We start from the raw sequence: 21,656 nt of genomic DNA, 5'->3' as shown, positions 1-21,656 counted from the left end.
TTGGGATTTTTCTCCCAAGGTTTGTGGGGATTTGGGGTTTTTATTGCCAAGGAGGGAGGATTTGGGATTTTTCTCCCAAGGTTTGTGGGGATTTGGGGTTTTTATTGCCAAGGAGGGGGAATTTGGGATTTCTCTCCCAAGGTTTGTGGGGATTTGGGGTTTTTATTCCCAAGGACGGAGGAATTTGGGATTTCCCTCCGAAATTCGGGGGGGAAATTTGGGATTTCTCTTCCCAAGGCTGGGGGAGGGGGGGGGGGGTGGGGCCGATTTGGGATTTCCCTCCCAAATTTAGGGAGATTTCAACCACCCCCCCCCCCCCTTTCACCCCGACCCCAAATTAAAATCAACAATTACACTTCATTTATTAAAAAAAACCCAACCCCAAACCCCCGACACAATTACAATATTACACAATTCCCACCACTTCCCCACCAAATATTTCGGGATCGGGGTCCCCTAAAGGGTTTTTTGTGGGCGTCCCCCCCATCCCCCCCAATTAGGAACCCCCACAACCCCTTTAAGGCAGCCAGGGGGGTGCAAAACCCCATAAAAAATCCTATTTACAACCTGGGGAAGGCACTGGAGGGGGGTCCCAGAGGGTGGAGGGGACATTTAGGGGACATTTTTAGGGGGGGGGGGTCACACCAACAGCTCCCCTTGGCACCGGGGAGGGCTTAAAATGAGGGATTTTGGGGTTTTTTTTAATACAAAGAAAGGCACAAATTCTTTGGAGGGGGTGGAGGAGGGGAGGGGATTTTTTGGGGTGTCGTTGGCCCCTCGCCACCCCATCCCAACGTCCCTTTTTTTTTTTGGGGGGGGGAGGGCGGTTTTTGGGGTCAGCCCCGGAGTTGGTCGTAGTCGCTCACCATCCTCTTGATGTGGAAGAGTTTGTTCCGGAGGCTTTTGGATTCCTGCTTTTTGGCCTGGTACTCCGGGCTCTGCGGGGGGAGCAGGGTTGGGGGGGTCTGGATTTGGGGGGGACTGGATTTGGGGGGTTCAGGGTTTGGGGTTTGGGGGGGATCAAGGTTTGGGGGAGTTCAGGGTTTGGGGGGGATCAGGGTTTGGGGGGAATCAAAGTTTGGGGGGATCGGGGTTTGGGGGAGTTGGGATTCGGGGGATTCAGGGTTTGGGGGAGTTCAGGGTTTGGGGGGGTCAGGAGTTAGGGGGGGGTCTGGATTTTTGGGGGGTTCAGGGTTGAGGGGGGTCAGGATTTGGCGGGGTCTGGATTTGGGTGGGTCAGGGTTTGGGGGGGTCGGGGTTTGGGGGAGTTGGGATTTGGGGGAATCAGGGTTTGGGGGGTTCAGGGTTTGGGGGGGATCAGGATTTTTGGGGGGTTCAGGGTTCAGGGTTTGGGGGGGATCAAAGTTTGGGGGGGTTCAGGGTTTGGGGGGGTCAGGAGTTAGGGGGGGTCAGGATTTGGCGGGGTCTGGATTTGGGGGGTCAGGGTTTGGGGGGTTCAGGGTTTGGGGGGGATCAAAGTTTGGGGGGGTCGGGGTTTGGGGGGGTTCAGGGTTTGGCGGGGTCTGGATTTGGGGGGGGTCAGGGGTTGGGGTTTGGGGGGGATCAAGGTTTGGGGGAGTTCAGGGTTTGGGGGGGATCAGGGTTTGGGGGGGGTTTGGATTTGGGGGGTTCAGGGTTTGGGGGGAATCAAAGTTTGGGGGGGTCGGGGTTTGGGGGAGTTGGGATTTGGGGGGGTCAGGGTTTGGGGGGGTCGGGGTTTGGGGGGGGTCGGGGTTTGGGGGGGTCGGGGTTTGGGGGAATCAGGGTTTGGGGGGGATCAGGGTTTGGGGGGTTCAGGATTTTTGGGGGGTTCAGGGTTCAGGGTTTGGGGGGGATCAAAGTTTGGGGGGGTTCAGGGTTTGGGGGGGGTCAGGAGTTAGGGGGTGATCAGGGTTTGGGGGTTTGGGGGGGGTCAGGGTTGGGGGCATCAGGGTTTGGGGGGGTCTGGATTTGGGGGGCGTCAGGGTTTGGGGGGGTCTGGATTTGGGGGGCGTCAGGGTTTGGGGGCATCAGGATTTTTGGGGGTTCAGGGTTCAGGGTTGGGGGGGTCAGGATTTGGGGGGGTCAGGAGTTAGGGGGGGTCAGGATTTGGCGGGGTCTGGGTTTGGGGGGTCAGGATTTGGGGGGGGTCTGGATTTGGGGGGGGGTCTGGATTTGGGGGGGGGTCTGGATTTGGGGGGGTCAGGGTTCAGGGTTTGGGGGGGATCAGGGTTTGGGGGGGGTCTGGATTTGGGGGGGTTCAGGGTTTGGGGGGGTCAGGGTTTGGGGGGGTTCAGGGTTTGGGGGGGATCAGGGTTTGGGGGGGTTCAGGGTTTGGGGGGGTCAGGGTTTGGGGGGTTCAGGATTTTTGGGGGGTTCAGGATTTTTGGGGGGGATCAAAGTTTGGGGGGGATCAAAGTTTGGGGGGGATCAAAGTTTGGGGGGGTCAGGAGTTAGGGGGGGATCAGGGTTTGGGGGTTTGGGGGGGGTCAGGGTTGGGGGCATCAGGGTTTGTGGGGGTTCAGGGTTCAGGGTTGGGGGGGGTCAGGAGTTAGGGGGGGTCAGGATTTGGCGGGGTCTGGATTTGGGGGGGGTCTGGATTTGGGGGGGGTCTGGATTTGGGGGGGTCAGGGTTCAGGGTTTGGGGGGGATCAGGGTTTGGGGGGAATCAAAGTTTGGGGGGGTCGGGGTTTGGGGGAGTTGGGATTCGGGGGAATCAGGATTTGGGGGGGATCAGGGTTTGGGGGGGGTCGGGGTTTGGGGGGGTTCAGGGTTTGGGGGGGTTCAGGGTTTGGGGGGGGTCAGGAGTTAGGGGGGATCAGGGTTTGGGGGTTTGGGGGGGGTCAGGGTTGGGGGCGTCAGGGTTTGGGGGGGATCAAAGTTTGGGGGGTTCAGGGTTTGGGGGGGTCGGGGTTTGGGAGAGTTGGGATTTGGGGGGTTCAGGGTTTGGGGGGGGTCAGGGTTTGGGGGGGGTTCAGGGTTTTGGGGGTTTGGGGGGGTCAGGATTTGGGGGCGTCAGGATTTTTGGGGGGTTCAGGGTTGGGGGGGTTCAGGGTTTGGGGGGAGTCAGGATTTGGGGGGTTCAGGAGTTAGGGGGGGTCAGGGTTTGGGGTGGATCAAAGTTTGGGGGGGTCGGGGTTTGGGGGGGGTCAGGGTTTGGGAGAGTTGGGATTTGGGGGGTTCAGGGTTTGGGGGGGGTCAGAGTTTGGGGGGGGTTCAGGGTTTTGGGGGGGTCAGGATTTGGGGGCGTCAGGGTTTTTGGGGGGTTCAGGGTTGGGGGGGTTCAGGGTTTGGGGGGAGTCAGGATTTGGGGGGTTCAGGAGTTAGGGGGGGTCAGGATTTGGCGGGGTCAGGGTTTGGGGGTGATCAGGGTTTGGGGGGGTCAGGGTTTGGGGGGGTCAGGGTTTGGGGTGGATCAAAGTTTGGGGGGGTCGGGGTTTGGGGGGGTCTGGATTTGGGGGGGCTCAGGATTTTGGGATGTTTGGGGGATGTGTCCTCTCCAAGAGGGATGGGGGGGTGGACCCCAAAAATCGGCCTCTCCACCCCAAAACTCACCCGCTTCAGGTCCTTGAGGTGGTTGTACTCCTCGGCCAGGGCCTGTGGGGACAGGGAGGGTGAAAAAGGGGGGAAAATGGGGTGAAAATGGGGGGAAATGGGGGAAAATGGGGGGAAATGGGGAAAAATGGGGGAGAAATCGGGGGGAAATGGGAGAAAACAGGGAAAAATGGGGGAGAAATGGGGGGGAAATGGGAGAAAACAGGGAAAAATGGGGGGAAAGGGGGAGAAAGGGGGGAAAAATGGGGGGAAAAGGGGAAAAATGGGGAAAATGGGGAAAAATGGGGGGGAAATGGGGGGGAATGGGGGAAAATAGGGGGAAATGGAGAAAAATTGGGGGGAAATGGGGGGAAACTGGGGGCAAATGGGGAGAAAATGGGGAAATGGGGGGAAATGGGAACAAAAGGGGGAAAATGGGGAAAAATGGGGGGGAAATGGGGAGAAAAATGGGAAGAAAAAGGGGGACACAGGAAGGGTAAAAAAAGGGGGGAATGGAGGGATTCCCAATCCGTCACAAAATCCATCCCAAATCCCCCCAGAATCCATCCCAGACCCTCCACAAAATCCATCCCCTGTTCCCATCGGTGTCCCAGGCCCACCACACCTCCCATCCCACTGATCCCATGGATCCCATCCCATCGATCCCATTCCATTGATCCCATTCCATTGATCCCATCAATCCAATCCCATCGATCCCATCCCATCCCATCGATCCCATTCCATTCCATTCCATCCCATTGATCCGATCCCATTCCATCAATCCCACTGATCCCATCCCATCGATCCCATCCCACTGATCCCACCCCATCCCATCCCATCGATCCCATTCCATTGATCCCATTGATCCCATTGATCCCATCCCACCCCATTAATCCCATCCCATCCCACCCTATCGATCCCATCCCATCCATCCCACCTCATCCGATCCCATGGATCCCATCCCATCGATCCCATCCCATCCCATTGATCCAATCCCACCCCATCCATCCCATCCCATCGATCCCATCCCATCCCACTGATCCCATCCCATCCCACTGATCCCATTCCATTCCATCAATCCCATGGATCCCATCCCATCGATCCCATCCCACTGATCCCACCCCATCCCATCCTATCCCACTGATCCCATTCCATTGATCCCATTGATCCCATTGATCCCATCCCACCCCATTGATCCCATCCCATCCCACCCTATCGATCCCATCCCATCCATCCCACCTCATCTGATCCCATTGATCCCATCCCATCGATCCCATCCCATCCCATTGATCCAATCCCACCCCATCCATCCCATCCCATCCCATCGATCCCATCCCATCCCACTGATCCCATCCCATCCCACTGATCCCATTCCATTCCATCAATCCCATGGATCCCATCCCATCGATCCCATCCCACTGATCCCACCCCATCCCATCCTTTCCCACTGATCCCATTCCATTGATCCCATTGATCCCATTGATCCCATCCCACCCCATTGATCCCATCCCATCCCACCCTATCGATCCCATCCCATCCATCCCACCTCATCTGATCCCATTGATCCCATCCCATCGATCCCATTCCATCCCATCAATCCCACCCCATCCCATTGATCCAATCCCATCCCATCAATCCCATCCCATCCCACTGATCCCATCCCATTGATCCCATTCCATTCCATCCCATTGATCCGATCCCATTCCATCAATCCCATGGATCCCATCCCATCGATCCCATTCCATTGATCCCATCCCACCCCATTGATCCCATCCCACCCTATCGATCCCATCCCATCCATCCCACCTCATCCGATCCCATCGATCCAATCCCATTGATCCCATCCCATCCCATTGATCCCATCCCATTGATCCCATCCCATCCCATTGATCCCATCCCATCCATCCCATCCCACCCTATCAATCCCATCCCATCCCATTGATCCAATCCCATTGATCCCATCCCATTGATCCCATCCCATCCCATTGATCCCATCCCATCCCATCAATCTGATCCCATCCCATCCCATTGATCCCATCCCATCCATCCCATCCCACCCCACCCCATCCATCCAATCCCATCCACCCCATCCAATCCCATCCATCCCACCCCATCCCCCCCATCCCCCCCATTCCCCCCAGCACATCCCAGCACATCCCAGCACCTGGTACTGGGCGCTGTCCTCGGCCACCTCATCCAGCTGTTTGCCCAGCTGTGCCAGCCGCTCGTTGACGCCGTCCATGTGGGCACAGAGCTCCTTGTAGCGCCGCAGCTCCGCCGCAAACTCCTCCTTGTACCTCTGCCGCGTCCCGTCCGAGCCGATCGGGGGGTACAGCCTGGCACGGGGCAGGGCGGGGGGCACGGGATGGGGGGTGGTCAGTGCTGGACACACCCCCTGAGTGCCCCCCCTCTCCCCACCCACACCGGTGCCACCTGTGCCACTGCTCGCGGTCCAGCTCGTCCCCGGACTCCACGGCCGTGGTGTAATCGGTCTCGTACTGGGATTCCTCCAGTTCGGGCTGGTGCCGGCGGCGCCGGCGGCCCCGGCGGGTCGGGGGTTTGGTTGGGGAGGGGTCTCGAGATTTCCCTTCTGGGGGGCTGGGGGGATCCTCCTGGGGGTCACTGAGGGGGACATGGGGACATCAGTGGGTCACGGGGGGATTTGGGGGATTTGGGGGATTTGGGGGTTTCTCCCGGGGGTCACTGAGGGGGACATGGGGACATCAGTGGGTCACGAGGGGATTTGGGGGCTGCTCCTGGGGGTCACTGAGGGGGTCATGGGTTGGTCCCAGGGGGATTTGGGGGCTCCTTATGGGGGTCACTGAGGGGGTCATGGGGTCATGGGTTGGTCCCAGGGTTTTGGGGGATTTGGGGGTTTCTCCTGGGGGTCACTGAGGGGGACATGGGTTGGTCCCAGGGGGATTTGGGGGGCTGGTCCCAATCCTTCCCCTCTGTGGGGCTGGGGGGGCTGCTCCTGGGGGTCACTGAGGGGGACATGGGGACATCAGTGGGTCACGGGGGGATTTGGGGGATTTGGGGGATTTGGGGGTTTCTCCCGGGGGTCACTGAGGGGGACATGGGGACATCAGTGGGTCACGGGGGGATTTGGGGGCTGCTCCTGGGGGTCACTGAGGGGGTCATGGGTTGGTCCCAGGGTTTTGGGGGATTTGGGGGTTTCTCCTGGGGGTCACTGAGGGGGTCATGGGTTGGTCTCAGGGTTTTGGGGGATTTGGGGGTTTCTCCTGGGGGTCACTGAGGGGGTCACGGGGACAAGGGTTTGGCATGAGGGAAGGGAGGGGGTGAACACTGGGATTTCCTCCTTTCCTGAGCTTTTTCCCCCTTTTCCCGACCCCTCCCACCTTTTCCTGACCCTTCAAATCCTTTCCCGACCCCTCCCCACATTTCCCGACCCCTCCAATCTTTTCCCGACCCCTTTCCAGACCCCTCCCCACATTCCCATCCCTTTCCCTCCCCTCCCCATATTTCCCATCCTCTCCCCACCCCTCTCCCACCCTTTTTCCCGACCCCTCCCCATATTTCCCCACTCCTTTCCCCCCTCCCCCACCTCTCCCGCCCCCTCCCCACCTTTTCCAGCCCCCGTCGCGGGTGCCGGGGGTCGGGGGGGGTCCGAAGCCGTTTTGGGGGGGGTCGCTGTAGGACGGGGGGCTGTAGGGCGGGGCCAGGGTGGGGCTCGCGGCTTTCTCCGAGTACGCCACGGTCGCCGCCTCGTCCGGAACGCTCGCCCCGCCCGAAACGTTCTTCACCTGCGGCACGGACCGGGGGTGGTTTGAGGGTTTGGGGAGGGCGGGGTGTGGGGGGGGGGGGGGGGGGGAACTCATCTGGGATCAAGGAGAAGTGCCCGAGAATTCCCTGAAAATTGCCCGGGAATTTCCCGAGAAATGCTCGAGAAATCGTTGAGAGTTCCCTGAAAATTCCCCCAAAAATCGTCGAGAATTCCTTGAAAATTCCCTGAGAATTCCCTGAAAATTCCCCGAGAAATCCCTGAAAATTCCCTGAGAAATCGTCAAGAATTCCCTGAAAATTCCCCGAGAAACCCCTGAAAATTCCCCCAAAAATCGTCGAGAATTCCTTGAAAATTCCCTGAGAATCCCCTGAAAATTCCCCGAGAAATCCCCGAAAAATCCCTGAAAATTCCCCGAGAAATTGTCAAGAATTCCCTGAAAATTCCCTGAGAATTCCCTGAAAATTCCCCGAGAAATCGTCGAGAATTCCCTGAAAATTCCCTGAGAATTCCCTGAAAATTCCCCGAGAAATCGTCGAGAATTCCCTGAAAATTCCCCGAGAAATCCCCGAAAAATCCCTGAAAATTCCCCGAAAAATCCCTGAAAATTCCCCGAGAAATTGTCAAGAATTCCCTGAAAATTCCCCGAGAATTCCCTGAAAATTCCCCGAGAAATCGTCAAGAATTCCCTGAAAATTCCCCAAGAAATCCCTGAAAATTCCCCGAGAAATTGTCAAGAATTCCCTGAAAATTCCCCAAGAAATCCCTGAAAATTCCCCGAGAAATTGTCAAGAATTCCCTGAAAATTCCCCGAGAATTCCCTGAAAATTCCCTGAGAAATCCCTGAAAATTCCCTGAGAAATCGTCAAGAATTCCCTGAAAATTCCCTGAGAATCCCCTGAAAATTCCCAGAGAAATCCCCGAAAAATCCCTGAAAATTCCCCGAGAAATTGTCAAGAATTCCCTGAAAATTCCCCAAGAAATCCCTGAAAATTCCCTGAGAAATCCCTGAAAATTCCCCAATTGTCAAGAATTCCCTGAAAATTCCCCAAGAAATCCCTGAAAATTCCCCGAGAAATTGTCAAGAATTCCCTGAAAATTCCCTGAGAAATCGTCGAGAATTCCCTGAAAATTCCCCGAGAAATCCCCGAAAAATCCCTGAAAATTCCCCAAGAAATCCCTGAAAATTCCCTGAGAAATCATCAAGAATTCCCTGAAAATTCCCCAAGAAATCCCTGAAAATTCCCTGAGAAATTGTCAAGAATTCCCTGAAAATTCCCCGAGAAATCCCTGAAAATTCCCCGAGAAATCGTCGAGAATTCCCTGAAAATTCCCCGAGAATTCCCTGAAAATTCCCTGAGAAATCCCTGAAAATTCCCTGAGAAATCGTCAAGAATTCCCTGAAAATTCCCCGAGAAATCCCCGAAAAATCCCTGAAAATTCCCCAAGAAATCCCTGAAAATTCCCCAAGAAATCGTCAAGAATTCCCTGAAAATTCCCTGAGAAATCCCTGAAAATTCCCCGAGAATCATCAAGAATTCCCTGAAAACTGATCGAGGAACGCCCGAAAATTCCTCAAGAAATGCCTGAAAATTCCCTGAGAAACCCCACAGAAAATCCATGGGAACGAGCGGTCCTTGTCCCACCTGGAGTCCCCCAAAATTCCCAGGGATATCCCAAATCCTCCAGGAACCCCCCAAATCCCTCAGGGACACCCCAAACCCCACCAGCAACTGCAGAACCTTTTATGGGCTCACCCCCAGAGTCAGGAGGGACCCCCAAATCCAGGGAAACCCCCTTGGAAAATCCAGGGACGATCCCAGAAATTCGAGCGTCCCCCATGACTCTGGAGGTGTGTGGGGGGGGGGAGCTCGGAATGGGGGATTTGGGGTGTGGGGCTGAGGAAGGACCCAAACCCCCCCCCAAAAAAAAACCCCAAAAAACCCAAAAAACCCAAAAAAACCCAAAAAAAACCCCAGAGCGACAGCGACAGCGTGAGCCAGCCTGGGGGGCGGTGACACCCTCGGGGTGACACCCCCATCTCCTCCCCGCCAAGGATTTGGGGTGGCCGCGCGTGTCCCCTGCGGCCCCACAAAGGGACAAAAGGCCACCCGGCTGTCCCCTGTCCCCTTCCTTCCTGCCCTTTGTGCCTTGTTTGTGCCGGACGCCGGTCCCCTCCGGCTCGGTGGCCTTGGGGACATCCGGCCGGACATCGCCACTTCCGTCGCTGTCCCCTCGCCGGGGGCCACCAGGTGTGTCCCCAAAAGCTGCGGTGGCTCCCTAAAACGCGATGGCCCCAAAAGGGGGTGACAGCCTGAAAGGGCACGGATGTAGGGGGGTGGTGGCACCACGGAAGGGGGAGGTGGTGACAAGGGAGGGTGGCAGCGGGCGGGGGTCGCGGGTCCCCAAGGGGACAGGAAATGCTCGGCCAGGGAGGGACTTTGAGTAAATAAACGGGAATGGAATAAAAGAGAAAGGAACAAAGGGAGCGGGGCCCGAGGGGAAATCCCAGAGGGGCAGGGGGTGGGGGAGAGGGGACAGGGGAGAGGGGAACGGGGACATGGGGACATGGGGAGAGGGGAGAGGGGACAGGGGAGAGGGGACAGGGGAAAGGGGACAGGGGAGAGGGGAGAGGGGACAGGGGGACAGGGGAAAGGGGAGAGGGGAAAGGGGGTGGGGGAGAGGGGACAGGGGAGAGGGGGACAGGGGAGAGGGGAGAGGGGGAGAGGGGAGAGGGGAAACGGGAGAGGGGAGTGGGGACAGGGGAGAGGGGACAGGGGAGAGGGGACAGGGGAGAGGGGAGAGGGGACAGGGGACAGGGGACAGGGGACAGGGGACAGGGGAGAGGGGACAGGGGAGAGGGGACAGGGGGACAGGGGAGAGGGGACAGGGGGACAGGGGAGGGGAGTGGGGAGAGAAGAGAGGGGACAGGGGGAGAGAGGGAGAGGGGATGGGAGTGGGGAGAGAAGAGAGGGGACAGGGGACAGGGGACGGGAGTGAGGACAGGAGAGGATTGGGGACAGGGGGGACAGGGGATGGGAGTGGGGACATGGGGACAGTAGAAGGGACATGGGGACAGGAGTAGGGACAGGGGGTGAGGTGTGGGGGGGACACAGAAAGAGGATTGGGGACCCGAGGAGAGATGTGGGGACAGGGGGGACAGGGGAGGGGGGGACACAGGGGACACAGAGAGAGGAGTGGGGACAATGGGGACAGTGGGGTGGGGACAAGGGGGACACAGAGAACACCGGGAGTGGGGTTTGGGGACATGAGGGGACACCAGGAGTGGGGTTTGGGGACATGGAGGACACAGGGGACACCAGGAGTGGGGTTTGGGGACAATGAGGGGACACCAGGAGTGGGGTTTGGGGACATGGAGGACACAGGGGACACCAGGAGTGGGGTTTGGGGACATGAGGGGACACCGGGAATGGGGTTTGGGGACATGGAGGACACAAGGGACACCGGGAGTGGGGTTTGGGGACACAGGGGACATCGGGAATGGGGTTTGGGGACATGGAGGACACAGGGGACACCGGGAGTGGGGTTTGGGGACACAGGGGACATCGGGAGTGGGGTTTGGGGACATGAGGGGACACAGGGGACACCAGGAGTGGGGTTTGGGGACATGAGGGGACACCGGGAGTGGGGTTTGGGGACATGGAGGACACAGGGGACACCGGGAGTGGGGTTTGGGGACACAGGGGACATCGGGAGTGGGGTGGGGGGGACACAAGGACACAGCCCCGAATTCCAAGGCTGGAGAGCAGCTGAAGGATTGGGGACAGGGATGGGGCCAGGGCCAGGAGTGTCCCCAAAGCCACTCTCGAGGCCAGCAGCTCCTTCCCTCGTGTCCCCAAGGTCCCCAGCCGGCAGCCGGGAATTCTTCCGCCTTTTCCCGGTGCCACCTCCCGGTGCCACCTCCCGGTTAATCATTGGCCAGACCGAAACCCAGCGCGGTGGCCCCGCGGTGGCACCTGGCAGCGTCCCCAAACCTTCTTGGTGTCCCCCCAAACCCCTCCTGAAGTCCCCAAATCCTCTTGGGGGTCCCTACACAGTCCTGGTGTCCCCAAATCTCGCCTGGTGTCCCCAAACCCCTCCTGGTGTCCCCAAATCCCCCTCAAGTCTCCTCTTGGGGTCCCCAAACTCCTCCTGGTGTCCCCAAATCCCCCTCAAATCTCCTCTTGGGGTCCCCAAACTCCTCCTGAGGTCCCCAAATTTCCCGAGGTCCCCCAAACCCCTCCTGAAGTCCCCAAATCCTCTTCGGATCCCTACACAATCCTGGTGCCCCCAAACCTCTCCTGGTGTCCCCAAATCCCCCTCAAGTCCCCTCTTGGTGTCCCCAACCCCCCTAAAGTCCCCAACCCCCCCCTAAAGTCCCTTCTTGGTGTCCCCAAACCCCTCCTGGTGTCCCCAAAGCCCCCTAAAGTCCCCAAACCCTCCCTAAAGTCCTCAAACCCCCCCCTAAAGTCCCTTCTTGGTGTCCCCAACCCTCCCTAAAGTCCCCAAACCCCTCCCTAAAGTCCCCAAACCCCTCCCTAAAGTCCCTTCATGGTGTCCTCAACCCCCCCTAAAGTCCCTTTCTGGTGTCCCCAACCCCTCCTGGTGTCCCCAAACCCCCCTAAAATCCCCAACCCCCCCCTAAAGTCCCTTTCTGGTGTCCCCAAACCCCCCCTAAAGTCCCCAAAACCCCCTAAAGTCCCTTCCTGGTGTCTCCAACCCCTCCTGGTATCCCCAACCCCCCCCTTAAATTCCCCAAATCCCCCTAAAATCCCCCCCCAAAGCCCCTCCCAGCGCCCACATCCCAAAGCCGGGACCGTCCGGGATCCCATTCCCGGAATTCCCAACATTCCCAGGACTCACCCACTCCTCCACATCCGGCCCTTCCGGGGCGGTCGGGATTTTATCCCAATAAATGTTGGGTTTTCCGTATTTCCAGATCTTGCTCCGCGTCTTGTGGGCGAAGAGGCAGATGAGGCACAGCAGGAGCACGATCAGGAAGCCGCAGACGATGGCCACGGCCTGCAGCGGGAACAACGGGATTTGGGAATTCCTGGGATCCGCCTGGAGCGCCAGGAATTGGGGCTTTTATCCCGAAAATCCTCCTGGGGTTGGATGATCCCCGAATCGCAAAGTTTCGCTGTCGTTCCTAAATTCCCGACGTTCCCAAATCCTGAGTTCCAAAGCTTCCCTGTCCTTCCTGAATCCCAAACCTTTCCCAATCCCAAACCTTCCCGAATCCCAAACCTTTCCTGAATCCCAAACCTTCCCCAATCCCAAACCTTTCCCAATCCCAAACCTTCCGTCCTTCCTGAATCCCAAACCTTCCCCAATCCCAAACCTTCCCTGTCCTTTCCCAATCCCAAACCTTCCCCAATCCCAAACCTTCCGTCCTTCCTGAATCCCAAACCTTCCCTGTCCTTCCTGAATCCCAAACCTTTCCCAATCCCAAACCTTCCCGAATCCCAAACCTTTCCTGAATCCCAAACCTTCTCCAATCCCAAACCTTCCCCAATCCCAAACCTTTCCCAATCCCAAACCTTCCCCAATCCCAAATGTTCCTGAATCCCAAACGTTCCTGAATCCCAAACCTTCTCCAATCCCAAACCTTCCCCAATCCCAAACCTTCCCTGTCGTTCCCCAATCCCAAATCTTCCCCAATCCCAAACCCTTCAGAATCCCAAATCTTCCCCAATCCCAAACCTTCCCCAATCCCAAACCTTCCCCAATCCCAAACCTTCCCCAATCCCAAACCTTTCCCATCTCCATGGGAAAATCAACCCCTCCCATTCCAATCCTCCCTCGCGCCCCAGAATCTCTGGGATCCCTGAGGGGCCTCATCCCGGGATTTGGGCAGGACAGGGAAAGGTTTGGGATTCAGGAAGGGCAGGGAAAGGTTTGGGATTTGGGAAGGGCAGGGAAAGGTTTGGGATTTGGGAAGGGCAGGGAAAGGTTTGGGATTTGGGAAGATTTGGGATCTGGGGAGGATAGGAAAGGTTTGGGATTCTGAAGGGTTTGGGATTCTGAAGGGTTTGGGATTTGGCAAGGGCCAGGAAAGGTTTGGGATTCAGGATTTGGGGGGGTTTGGGATTCAGGAAGGGCAGGGAAAGGTTTGGGATTTGGGAAGGGCAGGGAAAGGTTTGGGATTCTGAAGGGTTTGGGATTCTGAAGGGTTTGGGATTCTGAAGGGCTTGGAATTCTGAAAGGTTTGGGATTTGGGAAAGGTTTGGGACTTGGGAAGGGCAGGGAAAGGTTTGGGATTTAGGAAGGATAGGAAAGGTCTGGGATTCTGAAGGGTTTGGGATTCTGAAGGGTTTGGGATTCGGGAAGGGCAGGGAAAGGTTTGGAATTTGGGAAAGTTTGGGACTCGGGAAGGGCACGGAAAGGTTTGGGATTCTGAAGGGTTTGGGATTTGGGAAGGAGAAATCCCAAACCATTCCCAGGATCCCAATCCCAGCCCCCACAGGCCCTGACCGGGCTCAGGAGCGGCGGGGCCGCGATCCCAAACCATTCCCACAATCCCAAACCATTCCCACAATCCCAAACCATTCCCACAATCCCAATCCCTATCTCCGGGCTGCCTCGGGGCCCCGGCGGGGCCGCGATCCCAAATCCCGGGCAGGATCCCGATCCCCGAGCCCGGCCCCGGCGGGGCCCCGATCCCAAATCCCGGGCAGGATCCCGATCCCCGAGCCCGGCCCCGCGCGGCCGCGATCCCAAATCCCGGGAAGGATCCCGGTCCCCGAGCCCGGCCCCGGCGGGGCCGCGATCCCAAATTCCGGGCAGGATCCCGATCCCAAATCCCGGGCAGGATCCCGGTCCCCGAGCCCGGCCCCGCGCGGCCCCGGCGGGCTCGGGAGCGGCGGGGCTGGAATGCGGCACTTCCAGCCCGGCCGGGAACGGGAACGGGAGCGCCCGGCCCCGGTGCCGCCCGCGCGGAGCCCCGGGACTGGCACGGGACGGGGCTGGCACCGGCAGTGCCCGGCTGGCACCGGGAGCCCCCAAATGTCCCCTGTCCTTCCCAAATCCCAAAGCTTCCCAAATCTCCCCTGTCTTTCCTAAATCCCAAACCTTTCCTTCCCAAATCCCAAATCTCCCCTGTCCTTCCCAAATCCCAAACCCCAAATCCCTCCCTTCCTTTCCAAATCCCAAATGTTCTCTGTCCTTCCCAAATCCCAAACCTTCCCCCCCAAATCCCAAACCTTCCCAAATCCCAAACCTTCCCCCCCCAAATCCCAAACCTTACCAAACCCCAAATCCCAAACCTTTCTTGTCCTTCCCGAATCCCAAACCTTCCCCTTCATTCCCAAATCCCAAATGTTCCCTGTTCTTCCCAAGTCCCAAACCTTCCCAAACCCCAAATCTCCCCTGTCCTTCCCAAATCCCAAACCCCAAATTCCAGACCTTTCCTGTCCTTCCCAAATTCCAAACCTTCCCAGTTTTTCCCCAGTCTGGCTCCGCTCCAAGGTTTTTACAACCGGGAGAGCAAAGTTCCCAAAACCGGGACCGGGGCTCGTTCCCTCCCCGAAACTCCCCGGGCAGCGGGATCATCCTGGGGTCATCCCGGGATTGTCCCGGTTCTTCCTGCGGCCCCAACTCATCCCAGAAATCCCGCTCATCCCAGTTCTTCCCTGGCTCATCCCAGTTCCTCCCTGGCTCATCCCGGTTTTCCCTGCAGTCCCACTTCATCCCAGAAATCCCGCTCATCCCGGTTTTCCCTGCAGCCCCAACTCATCCCATAAATCCCGCTCATCCCAGTTCCTCCCTGGCTCATCCCAGTTCCTCTCTGGCTCATCCTGGTTCTTCCTGCAGCCCCAACTCATCCCAGAAATCCTGCTCATCCCATAAATCCCGCTCATCCCATAAATCCCGCTCATCCCAGTTCCTCCCTGGCTCATCCCAGTTCCTCTCTGGCTCATCCTGGTTCTTCCTGCAGCCCCAACTCATCCCAGAAATCCCGCTCATCCCATAAATCCCACTCATCCCGGTTTTCCCTGCAGTCCCACTTCATCCCAGCTCCTCCCACAGCCCTGGATCCTTCCCACGCCCCTGGACGATCCCAATTCCTGCCCCAGTCCCGGCTCACCCCAGTTTCGCCACAGCCCCAGTTCACCCCAATTCTTCCAGACCACCCAGATCCCTCAGAAAGTCCTGGCTGATCCCGATTTCCCCCACAGCCTCTGGATCATCCCAATCCCCCTCCAGAGCCACCAAACAGTGACCAGCACCACCAAACCCCTTAAAAATCCCAAAAGCAAGAGAGGGATTGAGGACAGGATGGGGATCGAGGGCTGGACACCCATGGCCACCAAAGAGTGACCAGAGCCATTAAATCCCTTAAATCCAGCGGGAAAACCCCAAAAGCGGGATGGGGATTTAGGGCTGGACACCCCCGGCCAGCAAAGACTGACCAGAGCCATGAAATCCCTTAAATCCAGCGGGAAAACCCCAAAAGCAGGATGGGGATCGAGGGCTGGCCACCCCCGGCCACCAAAGAGTGACCAGAGCCATGAAATCCCCTAAAACCAGCGAGAAAACCCCAAAAGCAGGATGGGGATCAAGGACAGGATGGGGATTTAGGGCTGGACACCCCTGGCCACCAAAGAGTGACCAGAGCCATGAAATCCCCTAAAACCAGAGGGAAAACCCCAAAAGCAGGAGAGGGAAGCAAGGGCTGGACACCCATGGCCACCAAAGAGTGACCAGAGCCATGAAATCCCTTAAATCCAGCGGGAAAACCCCAAAAGCAGGATGGGGATTTAGGGCTGGACACCCCCGGCCACCAAAGACTGACCAGAGCCATGAAATCCCTTAAATCCAGCGGGAAAACCCCAAAAGCAGGATGGGGATTTAGGGCTGGACACCCACGGCCAGCAAACGCTGACCAGAAAAACCAAACCCCTTAAAAACAGCGGGAAAACCCCAAAAGCAGAATGGGGACCGAGGTTAGGACAGGAAAAAAGGGCTGGACACCCATGGCCACCAAGGGGTGACCAGAGCCATGAAATCCCTTAAATCCAGCGGGAAAACCCCAAAAACAGGATGGGGATGAAGGACAGGATGGGGATCAAGGACAGGATGGGGATTTAGGGCTGGACACCCACGGCCACCAAAGAGTGACCAGAGCCATGAAATCCCTTAAATCCAGCGGGAGAACCCCAAAAGCAGGATGGGGATCAAGGACAGGATGGGGATCGAGGGCTGGACACCCCCGGCCACCAAAGAGTGACCAGAGCCATGAAATCCCCTAAAACCAGCGGGAAAACCCCAAAAGCAGGATGGGGATCAAGGACAGGATGGGGATCGAGGGCTGGACACCCCCGGCCACCAAAGAGTGACCAGAGCCATGAAATCCCTTAAATCCAGCGGGAAAACCCCAAAAGCAGGATGGGGATTTAGGGCTGGCCACCCCCGGCCACCAAAGAGTGACCAGAGCCATGAAATCCCTTAAATCCAGTGGGAAAACCCCAAAAGCAGGATGGGGATCGAGGACAGGATGGGGATTTAGGGCTGGACACCAAACAGTGACCACCAAACCCTTTAAGTCCAGCAGGAAAACCCCAAGGGCCGGCCAGCACCCGAGCGGGGCCATGTGCTGACCCCTCTCCTCCCCACGGATCCCGCTTGTCCCCAAATCCATGGGGTCTGACCCGACCTGGGGGTCCCTCCCTCATCCCAAGGGGGTCCCTCGCTCCTTTGGGAATTCCTGGGATTCCTCTGGGATCGGCAACCTCATCCCTTCATTTCCTGGGAATCCTCTCCTCATCTTTTGGGGGGTCCCTCTCTCCTCTCCTGGGGGTCCCTCCCTCACCTCAGGGTGTCCCTCCCTCATTTCCTGGGGGTCCCTCCCTCATCTTTTGGGGGTCCCTCCCTCATCTTTTGGGGGGTCCCTCCCTTGGTTCATCCCTCATTCCCTGGGGGTCCTTCCCTCATCTTCTGAGGGTCCCTCCCTCATCTTTTGGGGGGGTCCCTCCCTCCTCTCCTGGGGGTCCCTCCCTTGGTTCATCCCTCATTTCCTGGGGGTCCTTCCCTCATCTTTTGGGGGGTCCCTCCCTCATCTTCTGAGGGTCCCTCCCTCATCTTCTGAGGGGGTCCCTCCCCTTGGTTCATCCCTCATTCCCTGGGGGTCCTTCCCTCATTTTTGGGGGTCCCTCCCTCATCTTTTGGGGGGTCCCTCCCTCCCCTCCTGGGGGTCCCTCCCTCATTTCCTGGGGGTCCCTCCCTTGGTTCATCCCTCATTTCCTGGGGGTCCTTCCCTCATCTTTTGAGGGTCCCTCCCTCATCTTTTGGGAGTCCCTCCCTCATCTTCTGAGGGTCCCTCCCTCATCTTTTGGGAGTCCTTCCCTCATCTTTTGGGGGGGGTCCCTCCCCTTGGTTCATCCCTCATTCCCTGGGGGTCCTTCCCTCATCTTCTGAGGGTCCTTCCCTCATCTTTTGGGGGCTCCCCCCTCACCTCCTGGGGGTCCACGGTGCAGTAGTGCAGCAGGTACTGGTTGAGCAGGGTGCCTCCGGCGTACACCTGGCTGCACATGGTCAGCAGCGGGTTGTAGTAGTAGCTGCCGCTCATCTGCGCCTGCGGGTTGACCCCCACCACGTAGACGATGGTGGCGATCAACATGACGAAGGCCAGCACGGCGCAGACCACGATGACCACCAGGTAGAAGCGGCGCGAGCGCGAGCCGCTCGACTTGCTCAAGCTGGCCACCAAAAGCCCCAGCTGGGCCAGGAAGCAGAGCACGGCCATGGCGATCATGAAGCCGTTGGCCGCCCGCGGGTTGGTGACGCCGCCGTAGTAGCCGCCGTAGCCGTAGCCGTAATTCACCCCGCTGCCGTAGTAGCCAGAGCCATAAAACCCCCCGAAACCGTTCCCAAAAGCGCCGCCGAACCCGTAGCCGTACTCCCAGGCCAGCGTGGAGGCCACGCAGGCGAAGATGGCGATGCACAGCAGGATGACCACGACCTCCAGGATCCGCACCAGGCCGGGCGGCGATGACCACTTGTAAAAATGCTGAGGGACGTCCTCGACGTAGTAGGAGCCCGGCGGTGGCGAGCGGGCGCCGAAATCGTAGCCGTAGTCGCCCACAGGTGGCCCGTAGGCCACCGTGGGGGAGCCGTAGGTGGTGGCGGGGCCGTAGCCGGTGGCGGGGCTGTCGTAGGGTTTCTTGCTGAACATCCCGGCGGAGCCTGGAAGGGACAAAGCCGCTCGTGGGAGGTTCTGTGGCCACAGGAAGGACTTTGATCCCTTCGTCACCAACCGGGAGTCGCCGTGGTTGCGTGGGGAAACTGAGGCACGGCCAGAGGGTGACTCACCAGACGGTGCCACCCCAGGCACGCCGGGCTTGGGTGCCACCTCCCTGTGCTCCCTCGCCCAGCAGCCCAGAGCCGGCTGGGAATTAATTGGGGTTGTTGGAATTCTAAGGGAAGCAGCCAAGCGCTTACGCGAGGCCCTAAGCTGATCCGGGGTGGGGGATTAAAAACGGAAATAATGGCGAGAAAAACAATGCTCATGAAAGAAAAAAAGAGTGATTTTCGAAATAATAATAATAATAATTACAGAGGGCACGTGAGGCACAGCCCTGAGGAACGCGGCGAATCCCGGCTGGAAAATTTGGGGGCGGGGGGTGAGTCTCAAAATCAATGTGGGGACCCCACAGGAGAGCCCGGAGTGAGGAGCAGCGCCGGGGAAAACCGGATCCCTGTGGGAAAACCCAGCCGGGAGCCCGTTCCGGCCGGACCGGGGTTTGCTCGGACCTCCGGGAGGGGCGGGGAGGACCCCCGGTAAGGGCGGGCACCGGTGAGGCTTTGGGGGTGCCCAAGAGTGGCGGTGCTCCAATCCTATAAACCCCAAATCCCCCAATCCCCGTGGGATCCCGCGGTCTGAGCCCACCGGGAGCCCACCGGGAGCCCCCCGGAGCGGGGACCGGAGCGCGGTGTCCCCGGTGGCGGCGGGGAGGGGACAGGGCTGGGGGGCTCGGGGGTCCCTTCCCTGCTGCGGGGACACCGGGAGGAGCCGCGGTGCCGGTGAAGGCTCCGGGAGCGGTGGGGAGGGAGCACGGAGGGGATTTCGGTGCTGTTGGGGACCCCGGTACCGCTGCGGGGTTCGGCCGCCGGTACCGGTGTGCACCCGGTGGGGACCCCGGTACCGCGCTGGAATCCGGTACCGGCGGGGAACCCGGCACCGGTGTGGACCCGGTGTGGCCCCCGGTACCAGTTGAGGACCCCGGTACCGGTGTGGACCCGGTGTGGCCCCCGGTACCAGTGAGGACCCCGGTACCGCTTTGGAATCCCGTAGCCGGTACCGGCGGGGACCTGCGTTCCGGTAGAGACGCCGGTACCGGAGAGAAGCCCGGTGGGGCCCCCGGTGCCGGTGGGGCGGCGGGGAAAGACGAACCTCCCCTCCCGGTGCTCCCTCCCGTTCCGAGACCGCGCTCGGCCCTCGCTGCCGGTACCGGTGCCGGTACCGGAGGGTCCCGCGGCCGCGGAGCCACTCACCTGCCGCCTCCTCCGCCGCTTTGTTCACCTTAAAATGGCAGCCGGGAGCGGCGGCGGCGGCGGCGGCGGCGGCGCTGCGGGACCGGCCCCGGGTCCCGCCCCCGGGGAGGGCGGGGGGGGCACCGGGGCCGCCTCCGGGCAGGGAGGGGTTAAAAAAGGGGAGGGGGCAGCACCGGGAAAATTTGGGGGTGAGATAAAAGGGGGGGGGGGATTAAATTGGGGGGTGATAAAAGGGGGAAATTTGGGACAGGAGGGTCCCCAAGGGTGGTGGGGACGGAGCGGGGGGTCCCCCCCTTTCCCCCCTCAGGGTGTCCCCAAGAGGGGAGTGAAGACCCCCCCAAAAAAGCCTGGAGACCCCCCCCCCCCCCAAAAAAAAAACCCTCACAAGCACCACCAATTAACGAGTCCTAATTATTAAATTAAAACCTTCCCCCCCTTCACGAGGGGGGGTCCCCAATTCCCACGGGGGACAAGCGACACATCCAGGGGCACAAGAAGGGGGTCGGAACCCCCCCGAGGCTCCCCAAAAAGCCCCAAACCGGGGGGTGCAATGACACCGCCACCCCCTGCCCAGCCCTCGGGGTGGCCCGGGGTTGTCGCCGGTTGTCGCCGGTTGTCGCCGGCTCAGGAGGCAGCGGGGCTGGCGCGGTCGTAGTCGCGGATCCGCGCCTTGAGGTGCGACAGCTTCTCCTTGAGGTACTCACAGCGCCGCTGCTTCTGCAGCCGGGATGGATCCTGCGGGAATCCCGCCGGGAATGTCCAGGGGATCCCGCCGGGAATGTCCAGGGGATCCCCTCCGGATCCCCCCAAAACTGACCCCGAGCTCTCAGCGCTGCGGTGTCCCCATCTCGCGGGCCCGGGGTGGGGGGGTTCAGGTGACAAATCTGGGCGAGCTCGGGGACAATTCCAGAGCTTCCAGGGAGGCAAAATATCCCCGCGGGGCGCAGCCGTGGAATTCCAGAGCTCCTGGATTTTTCCAGGAGCTGCCCGGTGTTGCCTGGGGCCACCAGAGCCTGGGGGTGTCCCCTTATCACACCCAACCCCTCCTGGTGCCACCAGACCCTGCGGGTGTCCTCTGTCCCCTCCCTCCCGGTGCCACCAGAGCCTGGGGGGTGTCCCCTTTGTCCCCTCACCACACCCAACCCCTCCTGGTGCCACCAGAGCCAGGGGGGTGTCCCCTTTGTCCCCTCATGCCACCCAACCCCTTTTGGTGCCACCAGAGCCTGCGGGTGTCCCCTTATCACACCCAACCCCTCCCGGTGCCACCAGAGCCTGCGGGTGTCCTCTGTCCCCTCCCTCCCGGTGCCATCAGAGCCTGGGGGTGTCCCCTCTGTCCCCTCACCACACCCAACCCCTGCCGGTGCCACCAGACCCTGCGGGTGTCCCCTCTGTCCCCTCACCACACCCCCCGCCCCCCCGATGACCCCTCCGGGGACCCACCGTGCTGCCCGGAGGGTGCCAAGTGTCACGGAGCTCCCGGAGCAGATCCCGGAATTCCTGGCGCTGGTCCTGGAACACCCCCAGGTACCCGGCCCGCTGCCGGGGGCTCCGGATCGCGGGGTACCTCCTGCACCCCAAAAAGCCACCAGCGTGGCGTTGGGGGTCCGCCACACCCCCCGGGACCCTCGCGGGGCGTCCCTGAGGGGCTGTGACAGCCCTGTCGCCGTCCCCGAGCAGCCACTTACGCCACGTAGTCCGCGACGGCGCCCGGCGACGGTGACACTTTTGGGGACACAGCGCCCGGCCGCGGTGACACTTTTGGGGACACAGCGCCCGGCCGCGGTGACACTTTTGGGGACACAGCGCTGTCCCCCGGCTTCTCCTGCGCCCTCCTCCGCGCTGTCACCACCTCGTCCTCGAAGGTGACGCGCCTGGCACGGGCTGGCAGCGGCGTCGCGACGCCAGGGAC

General features: G+C 59.8%; 1 protein-coding gene across 2 annotated transcripts; it reads right to left on the bottom strand.

Moving 5' to 3' along the window:
- Positions 1–527: 527 nt before the first annotated feature.
- On the bottom strand, positions 528–21,276 carry OCLN (occludin). Of its 2 annotated transcripts, none has more exons than XM_082297991.1 (8): positions 21,188–21,276; positions 17,709–18,439; positions 12,119–12,277; positions 7,099–7,277; positions 5,947–6,135; positions 5,678–5,849; positions 3,535–3,576; positions 528–938 (listed from the first exon to the last, which is right to left on the bottom strand). In XM_082297991.1, exons 2-8 carry the CDS (start codon positions 18,426–18,428, stop codon positions 837–839), a joined length of 1,563 nt encoding a protein of 520 aa, XP_082154117.1. In that variant the 5' UTR covers positions 18,429–18,439; positions 21,188–21,276; the 3' UTR covers positions 528–836. The 2 variants fall into 2 exon arrangements, with proteins under 2 accessions (XP_082154117.1, XP_082154116.1); XM_082297990.1 differs by lacking the exon at positions 21,188–21,276 and adding an exon at positions 19,748–19,775.
- Positions 21,277–21,656: the final 380 nt, after the last annotated feature.

Source organism: Coloeus monedula (assembly GCF_965178545.1).
Source record: "Coloeus monedula genome assembly, chromosome: 27".
Taxonomy (NCBI): domain Eukaryota; kingdom Metazoa; phylum Chordata; class Aves; order Passeriformes; family Corvidae; genus Coloeus; species Coloeus monedula.
Note: the sequence above shows the minus strand (reverse complement) of the source record. Positions and strands in the feature narration are given on the sequence as shown.

What these genes read in the sequence shown, in the direction of transcription:
- OCLN (XM_082297991.1), bottom strand. Translation starts at nt 18,428, where the DNA reads ATGTTCAGCAAGAAACCCTACGACAGCCCCGCCACCGGCTACGGCCCC. An exon ending in CGCGACGGGGGCTGGAAAAG is followed by an intron (nt 6,136 to 7,098) that starts GTGGGGAGGGGG and finishes TGTCCCCCTCAG; the next exon opens with TGACCCCCAGGAGGATCCCC. An exon ending in GACCGCGAGCAGTGGCACAG is followed by an intron (nt 5,850 to 5,946) that starts GTGGCACCGGTG and finishes GCCCCGTGCCAG; the next exon opens with GCTGTACCCCCCGATCGGCT.